Raw genomic sequence first — 14206 nt, 5'->3', positions numbered from 1 at the left:
TTGCAGACTGTGATATGATTTTAAAAGGACTGTTTCAAAGGGGAAGTCAATGAGAGTCAGGAGGTTCTGATTTAGGGTATTAGAATATAGAAGAGACTAAAGCTTAAGATTGAAGAATCTGATAGAAAAGGGATTAATTGCTTGGAATTAGAAAATCAAAAGCAGTCCCATCAGAGCTATGAATGTGAAAAGATAACCAAGGGAAGCAAGAAGCAGTCAGTTGAAAGATGGGTTCAATTTCGTGATTTCTGATTGGCTGAAGGAAGTCAGATGTTTCAAGTATTGACTTTCGAGTGTCAAAAGCTAGAGTGGTGAAACTTGTCAGAATTTATGTTGCCCTTTTCTGCCACCTCTGGTTTGAGACAGAAAAGCACAAAGGAAAGAGGTGGTGTTACTGCTTTGCTGTATAAGAATTGGCTAGGCTAATTTTGCCTTGCTCAGAGAATCAACCTGAACCCCGTTCTCATGGAACAAAGCAACCTGGCAAGTGAAGGTTTATGTAGGCTGCTCTACATGGTGTAATACTTTCTAAACCTCTTTTAAAGAAGCTTGTGATGTGAAAGAACTTATAAATGCATATTCCAGTATAAAAGAAAGGAGGATTTACCCAGTTAAAGAGCAGTGAGAGTTAAAAGACAAAGCAGTGAGCAGAACAGTAGTTTCATGTAGTGTAGTTGTTCCTGAATGGATCAATAACAGTGAAGCCTGTGGTCAGGAGCTATAAGTTACCTTAAACCCATGAAAGTTTTCTTCTCTCATGTGTCTAACCTTCCAGGTTCCTTGTGTTTGTCCAGGCACCACTGTCAATGAGTTTATGATTGCTACCCAGGTTTATGTGTGGACTTACTTATTATTTGTGTACTTGCTTGTTATATTGCTTAAAGTACTTAAATGCTAGTTAACATTATTATGAGAATCAATGAATTTTTAAAACTTATTGCTACGTGAAATATCTTATTTATGATCTAAAGGTGTCATCTTGATGAATGACTTGTTTGTGTAAATGGAAACACATTGAGAAAAATCATCATCATCATTAATAAAACTAGCTCTCATTTATATAGTATTTTAATGTTTACAAAGCACTTTATATGTTATCCCATTTGATCCTCACAGCTACCCTGAAATATGTATTAATATACCCAGTTTACAAAAGAAAAAAGTGAAATTGAGAGGTCAAGTGACTTGCCCAAATTTACAAAGATAGTAAGGTAGGATTTAAATGTGTTTTCCTGATTCCAAGTCCAACATTCTATCCACTACACCAACTACCTAGCAAGCTAGAATGGTGGGTTAGATGAGTATATTTCTCCACAAGAGGGTTACTCATAGGACCCTGAGAGAATCTGAAGATAACCATGTGGTTATCTAGAGGAACCTAGATCAGCTAGTGTAAGGGCAGGATGGAGTGAGTAAGACAACTCAAAGAATTAGGCAGCACATGCCCATGTGAGAGGTGTGAGGTTCCAACAGAAAGAATGTGGATGTTGTACAATGATCAACTATGATAGATTTAGGTCTTCAGCAACAGAAAGATCCAAGACAATTCCTAAGGCCTGATGATGGAAAATGCTCTCCACATCCAGAAAAAAGAACTGTGGAATCTGAATGCAGACTGAACCATACTATTTCTACATTTTTTTTGTTTTTGTTTTCTTTTTTGAGGTTTTTCCCTTTTGTTCTGATTCTTCTTTCAAACATTACTAATGCAAAAATGTGTTTAATGTGATTGTACATATATAGCCTATATCAGATTTCTTTCTGCCTTGGGGAGGGGGAAAGGAAGGGAGGGAGAAAAATGTGGAACTCAAAATGTTATTAAAACAAATGTTGAAAATTATCTTTACATGTAACTGGATAAAAATAAAATACTATTAAGATTTTTTTAAAAAAAATCTGGGTGACCCATCCCACCTGTGTTACAAAATAAACTTTGGTTTTCTACCAAAGTATCTTTTAAAATAAGAAATGAAGAATTTAAGCAAAAATCAGTTTCTTTTACAAAAAAATTATTTTAGTAAAAATCACAAACCTAAATTTGATTTTGTAACAAGATAATGCAATCATATTTGATTTTCTAACTAAAGAATCAGGTAGTTATACTTCCATGAAGTCAAGCTGAGCTCTAAGCTAAAGCATCAAATTTTCCCCAGTCCTACCTTATTCCTCCACCATCAATTGTGAGAATACGAATTCCTCTTCCTTTCACTGGATCTGTATAGCCAACTAAAGCCAAATTTTCCCTAATAGTAGCTTGAAGAGCTTCATCCTTAACTTGTCTTAGTCGTAGTAAGTATGGAATAAGTTTTTCCTGTAGAGAAGGAAAAGTTTATATCATGTTTTCAAGAATCTTCTGACAATATTTTGTTTAGAAATTGTATTACATGTTTTTATAAAACTCACATTAATCTCAAATAAAAACTTTTCTTTGTAAGCTAGAGAAAATGCAGGCAACTAAAATAGATTGTGTAAAATCTTCCCACAAGAATTATAACAAACACTTAACAGGACATTATCTGTTTGATTCAATAGGCATGTGTAAAGTTCCTACTATGCACACTGCCAAGTGAAGAAAAAAGTAAAAAATAGTCCTTGCCCACAAGAAACTTACATTTAACTAGCTTTTTTGCAATATTCAATGAGAGGAAGAATGACAAATATGGCTTCATACTGATATTTGGGAAAAAATGTTAATTGCTTTTAAATGTAGAAATAAAACTATAAGACCTATGTTTGTAAGAGTCTAGCATACTTAATAATAAAATTTGTGATAGGTCAGATCAAATGAAAAAAGTTACATTAACGAATTAAGAAAGTCTCAGAAAAGCAAAATGTAGGAAGGAACACTGTTCAGAAGTTCAAATTCACTTTGGGATTCAAGATCCTGAAATCTTTTTTCATTGCTATTCAGTAATTCAAGTTTACATTCTAGGATGCCTAAATAAAACTGTGTATAGCAGAGGTTTCAAAACCCAGAGGGGCCTACAACACTCCCAGATGGGGCCCAAACCAGATTAAAATGTAGCTGTAAACTATTTAACAAAATAAGTAAAAATACAATAAAATAGATAATGTTCATGTGTGGTTTTCTAGTAAAAATGCATCTTTCAGGATCTTTATGCACAGTTTAGTGGCCTCCATTTCTATCTGAATTTGATACCACTGGTAAAAAGGCAGCTAGGTGGTACAGTGGATAGAATGCTGAGCCTGAAGTCAGGAAGACTCATCTTCATAAGTCCGAATCTAGCCTCAAACTTGTTAACTGTGTGACCCCAGGAAAGTCACTTACCTCTGCCTGCCTCAGTTTCTCATCTGTAAAATGAGTTGGAGAAGGAAATGGCAAACCACTACAATATCTTTGCCAAGAAAACCCTCAAAAGGGGTCATGAAGAGTCAGTAGAAGGAATACAGTAGCCTCCCCAGACCACTAAATGAAGAAACATTGGAAAGATCAAAAACCCCAGAGAGGGAAGCTAAGTAACTCCACCAGAGTAAGACCAGCAGTAACAACCCAAAGCCCATTTTCCCAGCTGGGTGGAGTTTGGGAACTAGCCTCCTATTTGGTCTCTGTACTTTAAGCCTCTTCCCATAGCACTCAATACTCCATGAAGCCTCCAAAGTCATTTTTATAAGCTTCAGATCTAACTGGGTCATCACATCCCACCTACTCAACTCCAATGGCTTCCTACTACTTCTAGGATCAAACACTAACTCTTCTCTTTGTTATTTAAAGTTCTTTACAGCCTGGCATCTACCTACCTCTCCAGGCTCCTTACACATTACTCCTCTCCATGCATTCTACAATCAGCCACAATAGTATACTTTATATTCCTTATATACAATGCTCCATGTCCCATCTCTGAGTTTAATTACTGGCTGTTCCCCAGGACCGGAATGCTTTCCCCTACACCTTTACCTCTTGGCATCCCTCATTTTCTTCAAGAATCGCTAAAGCACCACCTTCCAGAGAGAAATCCTTTCTTAGTCTCCCAAGCTACTAGTGCCTTCCCATTCAAGATTACCTTTCTTTCTGCTTTATATGTGTGTGGAATGTACCTATGTGTGTATATGTTACCTTCCCCTTTAGAATGTAAGTTCCTAAGGGCAGGAACTGTTTAGCTTTTGTCTTTGTATCCCCAGGACTTAACATAACACCTGACTGATCATAAGTGCTTAGTAAATGGCTAATGATTGACTGGTTGAATACTAGACAATACTATGAATTGGGGTATAAGTTAAAGAATATAAAGACAAGCTCTCTTCACTCAGTGAAGTCTGTGATAAAAAGATTCAACTGTAATATTCTGTATATATGTAAAGCTTTATACAGAAGGCTAATCCACATTATTCCTATTTTACAGTTGAGAAAACCAAAGCAAAGAAAAAGTATTACTCAAGATTACAAAATGAATCAGTAATTAAAATAGGAATAAAATCACGTTCCACCACTGTACAATATTAAACTTTGACTCAAATATTAAAAAAACAAACCAAAAAACAACAACCAGGCATTGGAAGAAAACTAGCAATGTCAACAACAAATTGAACATTTATTAAGTTCCGCCTATATTGAGATCATTCAGTGAAGCAAATTTTTTGGCCAATTTTACTTCTAAATTAAGTACAGGAATTGAAAGTAATAGATTTATAATACAAAAAACAGATTTTTTTTATTAAGGAAAAAAAGCTGACAGCATATCTACAGACTAATAATCTAACACCTATCTCCCACCCCACACAATGGAGCAATGATCAAAGAACACAATTTGTGAGGGAGGAAATATAAACCATCACTAGCCACATGAAAAGATAATCAAACTCCTTCATACCCACTAGAAAAAATTAAAATCCAATGTTCACAGGGTTGTGGGGAGACAGGCACTCTAAGACAGTGTTGATGGAACCACAGACCACTCAAAACAGTTTGACTCAGTGATTTCATTGCTAGGTCTTTATCCCCAAAATAGAATTGAAGTATTTATCTATAGAAGATACATAGCAGTTCTACATGTAAGAGGAAAAGAACTAGAAACAAATTATACTCTAAACAAGAGACAAATAGCTAAATAAATTATGGGTATACTAATGGAACAATATTATGCTACCACAAAAAAAATTACAAATAAGAAATAAGGAAATATGGAAAATTTAATGAAGGTGATAAAAAGTAAATCTGAAGAACCAGAACTGTACACACACTGAGAATAAAATAAATAAGGAAGGTAACTAGACCCAAAGGTGGCAGAATTTTGGACAGACAAGGAAAAGGACATAGAACAAAAACATTTTATCTAGTTGTTAATTCTTTTGGTATTTGCCTTATTAAAAACATTAGGAGGGGGGGTGGCTCGGTGGTGGAGTGGATAAAGCACCGGCCCTGGATTCAGGAGTACCTGAGTTCAAATCCGGCCTCAGACACTTGACACTTACTAGCTGTGTGACCCTGGGCAAGTCACTTAACCCCCATTGCCCCGCAAAACAAACAAACAAAAAAAAATTAGGAGGGGCAGGTAGGTAGCACAGAGGATAAAGCACCGGTCCTGGATTCAGGAGGACCTGAGTTCAAATCTGGCTTCAGACACTTGACACTCACTAGCTGTGTAACCCTGGGCAAGTCACTTAACCCCAAATGCCTCACCAAAAAAAAAAAGTTAGGAAAGGATGAGGCTTTCATTTTGCCTCTCATTTTGTATGTTTATTTAATAATTTTGTTAAGTTTATAATATTTTTTTAATGTACTAAAGAAATAAAATAATAGGTACTAGGTAAGCTAACCAATATATGTCAAGAAAAACCTTCCAGTTTTTAGATGTAAAGCTAACTTAGTACCAATAGGGCAACATTTATTAGGATGTATAGAAAAACTTTGCAGTTAATATATAGTACTTAAAGTAGATAAGAAAAGCAAAGAGGAAAAAAAAATCCAAAAAAATGAGAACCTCTATTTAAGTTTATAATTTAAAAAAAAACAACAACAAACAACAAACGAAATACAACTCACCTTGACAGCTAGTGCTTTTGCTTCAGGAAATGCTAGAAGATGAAAAGTTATTTCTTCGACCCTGGTAATACAGAGTCTATGATCAGTCGTTCTTCTTAATGCTTGAACTAAAGCCCGGGTTCTGTTATCTATACTCACCCTTTCAATAATCTATAAAATATATAGAAAGAGAAATAAATAACTCTGGCAAGATAAAAAAATATTAAATTTTAAGAAAAACCAGGAAAATGGGGAAAACCCCAAATTTGACAAATATCAATAAAATTAAATCTAATTATAAGGAAGCCTTGCCTTTTCTCGCTGAAGGGATATGCGTCTTTTCTCTTCATCATGTTTTTCTTTTCTGCGAGCCTCTTCAGCTGGATCGCCCCCTTGAAATTCTTCTGAATTATGTTTTGAATCCGCTTTTAATTTGGGTACAAGTCCGACAATGTAACCACCCACAAGTGCCTGTACACTGTCAGTAGGTCGTGCAAGAAAGTTGGCAAAGCTCTGTTTAACAGAAGCTGGAAGAGTATCAGATGTCCCAGCAAGCTCCTCAGGGTGAGCTACAGTAGTTGAAAGAAACTGTGAATCTGTCCCCTTCTCTTTAAGTTGAACTGCTTCCTTAGAAGGATCCTGTTTGATTCCAGCTTCATCCTTTCCCACTTTTATCTCTGTATCTTGCTGCACACGGTTATTTTCATTTCTTTCAGTCATATTTGTAAAGTATGAATTTATATGACTTGATAAAAAGTATAATGATTCCTCAAATTTTGTGATTATAGAGTTTGTATAATAAATGTTCTGTTTACTATCTTCTAGACCTTTCTCTAAAACTGGGTCGATCTTGGTTGGGCTTTCCAAAGAAGGGTCTGAGATTTTGCCTTCTGGAAAAGGGCTCTTTTCTGTTTTATTACCACTGGAATCATTCAGAATGTTGGTGCCAGAAGCATGTTTAACACTTTTCTGGTTTAATACGCCATCTTCTGATTTTTTCCTCAATATTCCTGGTTTGAATCTAGAGAAACGTGAAAACATTTCATTCTGATTGCCAAAAACAGCTTTTGAAACAGAGTCCAAGGTGTTTTTAATACGGGACATATGAATGCTTACTTTAGTTAGACCCCTGGGTGCAGAAGTGCTAAGTTTTAAAACTCCAACGTGTAAATCATGGTTGTGTGGATTACAGTAATGTTTACTACAAACAAATGTGTGACTTTTGGGACATTTATATCTTGTTTTGCTTGTATGAAAGCTTCTCTGCTGATTGCTGTAGCTTATCTTCCAATAATATTTAGGTGTGCACAAGGGATATAGTTGCTTGCTTCTCTGTTTTCCACAAAGGCTTCTTGCATTGCTAAGGAGATAAATATATATATCTAAAGCCAAATGAATGGACATTACTTAAGAGGTTTTTATTTCCCATATGTTATGACTTTCTTTCACTTCATTCTTGAATGCTTCACTTAAAAAATGCCACAATTCAGTCGTACCTGAAATGGCAAAAAAAAAAAATCTAAGTTAAAAATTTTTAAATGGGAACATTAAAAAAATAATAATTGAATTAAACTCAGGCGATCTGTCTCAAGGAAACAGATAATAAGGAATTTTTATTGTGGCTCACGTAGCCTTTTATTTTTAGCTTATAGCAATGAATCAACCAGTCAGTACAGTACCCAGTGGAAATAAAGGAACTGTAAGGATCAGTACAAGTTTGACTAGATGGAAAAAAATTCAGGGAGCTTTTTAATAGCTCAATTCTCCTAGCCCACATATTTAATATATAAATGGATGTTGCTATCTAACATGATAGTTATACCCCTTTAACTACAATGCAAACTTTTTAATAGTAGAACTTTTATCTTATATTTTTGTATCCAATGCTTAATGAATAATAGGGACGAACTAAAATATCTAGACAATTGAGGAAAAATCCTTTCTAGGTTTTTGAATTGTTTTCAAAAAGAAGCTTATCGTTAGTTTATTAAACATTTAAAAAACTTATGTATAACTTACTTATTTAGATCTGTTCAACAATGCCCTCTCCCCATGATTTGTAAGAATTGGAAAAGAGAAATGGAAGAAGGCAAAACAATCTGAAGCCAGGATTGCAAAGCTTGAATCATTTTAGCTCTCTGACTAAACGTGGTAATGAAAACCATTACTTATTGATCCACTACCATATGCCTCATAGTGGTGTGGGTTTTACAGAGGAAATGCAAGACATGCGTTCTTGTTTAGAATTTCATTAGGTAGATAACACTAACATATATGAAACCCTTAAAGAATTAAGTACTAAATTGTATAGCAAACACTGTAGTTGTATGGGAAGTTCAGAAAACAGATCAGTATCACCTAGACAAATTAGAGAAAGTTTCATAGGTATTTTGAAGCTAGGTCATGAAGAAGGTATAGGGCTTATGTAGGCAAGATAGAGGGTATTTTCTGTACAATCAACCAATTCTAAATCGCTGGATCATATATAAGAGCTTTTGAAATGGAAGGGACTTCAGAGGAGGAAAATAAGGAACAGGGAGATTAAAAGTCTGCTTCAAGGTTACACAATAATGTTTCAGAGATAAGATTTGAACCCAGGTCCTCTGACTTCAGAGAGTAGTATACTCTTTCCACTCCAATATTGTTGCTATCTAGACTACATCTCTCCATCTTATCCACAAGGATACCACAAGAGCCTCTGCCAAATGCTTTAACTGATCATTACTTCCTTTCTTAAATGCTCATAAACTACCCCTTTAATAAAGTATTCCAATGGCATGAAAAAGAAAGGGATTATCCAGAGTTAGTCTGAAAAAACACTTTGCGGCTGTATACAGAGGATAAAAGAGTGATGTAAATTGAAGATAATTCCAAGGTGTCTAGTCAGGAATAGTGAAAGAATTTTGTTACCACTGTTGGAGATGATAGAGTTAGAAAAAGAAATCTGAGATGGGGGCAGCTAGGTGGCGCAGTGGATAGAGCACCGGCCCTGGAGTCAGGAGTACCTGAGTTCAAATCCGGCCTCAGACACTTAACACTTACTAGCTGTGTGACCCTGGGCAAGTCACTTAACCCCAACTGCCTCACTTTAAAAAAAAAGAAGAAGAAGAAGAAGTCTGAGAGACGGAAAGAAAAATTATGTTTAATTTTGGACCCACTAATATGAAAATGTATTTTTCAACCTACTAATTCATAAGGGTATTATGAGGAATGTGTTTCATATAACATAAACTGCCATATAAATAGAGAAGAAAAAGAAGTAGACATGTAGTCAGTATCATATAAAGCAAAGAGTGAGAGATAAGGGCTAGGTATATACATCTGGGTCTCATTCACAAAGAAATAATGATAGTCATCAACTTACCAAGGGAACAAACATAGACATAAAGAAGGTTGGAGAACAATGAATCCACAGGAAGAGGAATGCAAAGGGAGAAAGAATAAAGTCATAGGCAAGAAAACTGAGAAAAAGCAGTGTTAAAAACAAAAGTAGGGGGGCAGATAGGTGGCGCAGTAGATAGAGCACTGGCCCTGGAGTCAGGAGTACCTGAGTTCAAATCCAGCCTCAGACACTTAACACTTAACTAGCTGTGTGACCTTGGCCAAGTCACAAACCCAATTGCCTCACTAAAAACAAAACAAAAGTAGGAAAATTGAAGGACTGTTGTTCAGTTGTGTCTGAGTCTTGGTGATCCTATTTGGGGCTTTCTAGGCAAAAATACTGGAGTGGTTTGCCATTGCCTTCTGTAGTTCATTTTACAGATGAAGAAACTGAAACAAACAAGGTGAAGTGACTTATCCAGGCTTACACAACTAAATGAGTATCTGAGGCTGCATTGAGCTCAGGAAGTAGTCTTCCTGACTCCAGGCCCAGAATACTATCCACTGCACCATCTAGGGGCCCTTCATGGAATAAGTAAATAAAATCAATGAAAGGAGAGGACTTTGAGTACTAAAGAAAGGGCCTATACTGGAAAGGTTCCACTTATGTTGGCCATGGAATTCTATTCTGCTTCATATCCAGGTTTACCCTTTGTACCCTGACTACCACCAAAAAGTTGTGCTGTCTTAAGCTAAAATATAAATGGATCAGCATAAATTTTCTTGCAATCCCAGAAAAAGAACTCAAAGTGCATGTTATGTCAGTTGTATCAGGTTTTTTGTTTATTTATTTTGTGGGGCAATGGGGGTTGTGACTTGCCTAGGGTCACGTAGCTAGTAACTGTCAAGTGTGGGGGGGGGGGATTTGAACTCAGGTCCTCCTGAATCCAGGGCAGGTGCTTTATGCACTGCCCCACCTAGCTGCCCCGAGTTGTATCGTTTTTAATATGTGAAAGCATGTGCATTAGGCTCTAGCTTCTACTGAAATTCACAATTCCATTTAACTTTGCTGAAGAAAAAGCAGTAATCTACAGGGTTTTTAACCTGGCATTTCAAACAACTATAATGATTTTTAAAGTATTTAGGGTAAGAAGAAGCATGTTTCAGTAGAAAGAGCACTACATTTGGAATCAGGGAACTTGGGTTCCAAACTGTTACTTCTCTTTCTTTTCTTTTTTTTTTTTGAGGGGCAATGAGGGTTAAGTGACTTTCCCAGGGTCACACAGCTAGTAAGTATCAACTGTCTGAAACTGGATTTGAACTCAGGTCCTCCCGAATCCAGGGCCAGTGCTTTACCCACTGTGCCACCTAGCTGCCCCCACTTATTTCTTTTCTGACCTTGGGCTTAACAGAATTTCTCTGTAATCCAGAGAAGTTTCCACATGTATGAAATGAAGAGGTTTGACTAGATAAGTAAACTCTGAGGTCCCTTCCAGTTTTAAATCTTGAGATTCTTTTTTTTGGGGGGGAGGAGGGGGGGCCAATGGGGGTTAAATGACTTGCCCAGGGTCACACAGCTAGTAAGTGTCAAGTGTCTGAGGCCGCATTTGAACTCAGGTCCTCCTGAATCCAAGGCCAGTGCTTTATAATCTTGAGATTCTTAAGACAAAGATTACCACAAATATAAACACATAAATACACATATTGCAAATATAATAGTTTGTTTTCAAAAACAAGAAACCACAAGATTAGAAAAGGTGTAAATCAAGTGCCATGAGAAAATAAAGGCTTCATTATATCTCAGTTCTTCATATACTTTTTTTTTTTTTGCTGGGCAATGGGGGTTAAGTGACTTGCCCAAGGTCAAACAGCTAGTAAGTGTCAAGTGTCTGAGGCAAGATTTGAACTCAGGTCCTCCTGAATCCAGGGCCGGTGCTTAATCCACTGTGCCACCTAGCTTCCCCCTCTTCATATACTTTTAAAGAATTTTTAGTATAACAGTAATAGAGAAAAATTATGAACTTCCATAGGTTCATATGATCACAGATTCAGAGCTGGAAGGGTTCTTAGATGCGATCTGTTCCAATTATTTCTTTTTAAAAATGAGAAAACTAGGGGCAGCTAGATGGCACAGTGGATAAAGCACCCGCCCTGGATTCAGGAGGACCTGAGTTCAAATCCGGCCTCAGATACTTGACACTTACTAGCTGTGTGACCCTTGGCAAGTCTCTTAACCCTCATTGCCCCGCCAAAAAACAAAACAAAACAAAAAAAGAGAGAGAAAAAAAAAACGGGGGCAGCTAGGTGGCGCAGTGGTTAAAACACCGGCCCATTCAGGAGGGCCTGAGTTCAAATCCAGCCTCAGACACTTGACACTAGCTGTGTGACCCTGGGCAAGTCACTTAACCCTCACTGCCCCGCAAAAAATAAAAATAAAGGGGAAAAAAAGGGAAAAAATGAGAAAACTGAGGCCCAGAGAGGTTAATTAGCTTGTCTTCTTCCTACAGGTCGCAAGTTATATTTGTTTTTATACTCGATTATCTTTCTCCTCGTGTGCACCAACGAACTAGAAAATAACTGAAAACAAAACATATACTATTTTAAGAACCACTAAGTAATGATAACATCATGTTCTACCCTCTGCTCTTCTGCAAACCTATTCTCTTCATTAAGTTGTTTGGGGTTTTTTTTTTTCCTGGAAGTCCCTTCTTTCTTTGGTTTAATGCCATCATTCTATTTCGAAACTAGGTTACTTGCAGCAACAACTGATTCTCATTCCCTCTCTGTCTCTTTTAGTCTGTCTTTCTCTCCAACTCCCCCCCCCCATCCCCTGCCCTTCGAGCTCCTCTATAGAATTTTCTATAGATCTACATAGAGGGCTATAGATCTAAAAAGCGCTCGTGTGTTCTCTCTATGTATATATACACACACAAGTATATACACACATATACATATATATACTATATGCAGTGTCATAAAAATGTTAGTGGTATTTTAAGCTCTTAAAGCTTTAAAACTGCACAAACATATTAAAAATAGAAAATCCTACAACTAGCACAACCATTTACACACACAAAAAAGCAAGAAGTAGAGCTTACTCGAACGGCTGGGAGTGGGAGTTGAGGAAAGGTATGGAAGGGACTCTGGGGACGGAAACACCCCCCCATCCCCCACCCCCACCCTGAGAAGTGCATACACCACCAGAATAAAGGCGTTGGCTCAGGAAGAATGAAAACTTGCACCCCTGGGAACACCTCGAGATTTGTCAGGGCTCAGAAAAGGGTAGAAAGAGGGTCCGAAAGAGGGGAAGGAGTGGGTGGAGAGAACAAAACCCAAACACGACACTCGGTGGCGGGCGAGTAAGGAAAGGGAAGGGGGCCTCCGGACCACTCCAAGTGTCCGGCCGACCCAGAGGTCCTTGCGGATCCTCAGGGGCGGAAGCGCCGTCACGGCAGACTCAAAGCTAGCAGATAAATGGTCCCTGAGCAGCGAGGGAAGGGGAGGGCCTGCCGCAGGCTGGACGCCTGGGCCCACTTACCGGGCTGCAGACCGAAGGCAGCTCAGTCTCTCATCTCGCCCTCGACCCGTCAGACCGCTGACGTCAGCCCAAGCCCAGGGCCCGACCCCAAACGCACCACCCGGATCAGCTGAGTAACCAACACAAACAAGCCGCCCAAACCTGAGCGGCTCGAGCACCCCGTCGCCCCGCCCCCGCAAGCCCTAAGGAAGTGAAGTAAAGGCGGCGGTAGCCCGACTCAGCCAATCAGCGGGCCGCAACGTGAGACTGGCCCTTCGGTTTCTGGTTTTCACTTCCTCCCCATCCCGGCTCCTGAACTCTCTGCGTGCCGTGGGGGCGGAGTGCGTGTGGCGCGAGGTGGGAGGGAGGGAGATGCGCTCCCGGCGGCCTGATGCGCGTGACGGCCGTGGGTGGTGGAGCTAAGAGCGCCCTGAAACTGCCCCCGTCCTGAAGTGTCCGCCCTCCTCGGCTCGGCCGGCCCGCGGTGCCCGTGCCAGTTTTCAAGGGCGGAGAGCGACCTTTCCTCTGTTTATGGAAACTGTTTTAACCGGCTGGTCAGGCCCGAAGAGAGCTCAGGCTCGTAGACCTGGAGTGCGTCTCGTCCAACCCCACGTCATTTTATAGCTCGGGAAACTGAGGCACGAAGAGGTCAGCAGTTCTGCTCTGACAGACTTTAATACATAAAAATAACAAAAACCAGTGCATCCAGTATGAAGAGTAAAGGAACGGACTGGGGGAAAGTCTGATAAAAATCTGGCTTCTAAAATACGTGAGGAATTGAAACCAAGTGTATAAGAATAAGTGCTTGGGGTGTTCTCCCTCCTCCGCTGTGACCCAACTAAAATCCCACCATCTATAGGAAACCTTCCCCAGCCCCTCTTAATTCTTGTTCCTTCCCTCCGTTAATTGAGTCCTATTTATCCTGTATGTTACCTGCTTTATATATTCTATATTTGTTTACATGCTGCTCCCCCTTCTCCCCATTAGATTGTGAGCCGTTTGAAGGCAGGGACTGTCTTTTACATCCCCAGGGCTTAGTGCAGTGCCTGGCACATGAAGCCCTTACGAAGATCGATTGATTCAACAATATGATCTCAAAGAAGAAACAAGCAAGCTGTGACTTCCCAATGATCTATGAATAAACTGTTCTCAAATAATCAGGATCTCTGTTCTTCCGTGTAGAGCCAGGAGCCTAACTTCTCCGGGGCTGAACTGCTTTGTCTTGGATTTGGAAATAGATATTCAATGGAATTTAGAAGAACCAAGTGTCAATTGATGCAGTGCGTTTTTTTTTTCCATTCACAAGGCAAAGAAAATAGAGATAGGGTGGAAATTTTTATTTCGAAGTAAAAATTATATATATTTTTTGTGTCAATTGATATACCTGT

The 14206-nt window shown here is 38.7% G+C and overlaps 1 protein-coding gene across 4 annotated transcripts in view; it reads right to left on the bottom strand.

Moving 5' to 3' along the window:
- PNPLA8 (patatin like phospholipase domain containing 8) overlaps positions 1 to 13098 on the bottom strand; it is a 56536-nt gene extending 43438 nt beyond the window's left edge. Inside the window, exons 1-4 of one of the 4 annotated variants that reach the window (XM_043966308.1) lie at positions 12840 to 13098; positions 6293 to 7448; positions 6002 to 6151; positions 2160 to 2311 (exon numbers count right to left, since the gene is read on the bottom strand). In XM_043966308.1, coding sequence (XP_043822243.1) covers positions 2160 to 2311; positions 6002 to 6151; positions 6293 to 7384 — 1394 coding nt within the window. In that variant the 5' untranslated portion in view covers positions 7385 to 7448; positions 12840 to 13098. Of the gene's footprint in view, positions 1 to 2159; positions 2312 to 6001; positions 6152 to 6292; positions 7477 to 12839 lie in introns of all 4 variants that reach the window. The other 3 variants (XM_043966307.1, XM_043966306.1, XM_043966309.1) reach the window with 3 other exon arrangements.
- Between the last annotated feature and the right edge of the window lie 1108 nt (positions 13099 to 14206).

Source organism: Dromiciops gliroides, chromosome 5 (assembly GCF_019393635.1).
Source record: "Dromiciops gliroides isolate mDroGli1 chromosome 5, mDroGli1.pri, whole genome shotgun sequence".
Taxonomy (NCBI): domain Eukaryota; kingdom Metazoa; phylum Chordata; class Mammalia; order Microbiotheria; family Microbiotheriidae; genus Dromiciops; species Dromiciops gliroides.
This window is presented reverse-complemented; position numbering and strand designations above follow the sequence as displayed.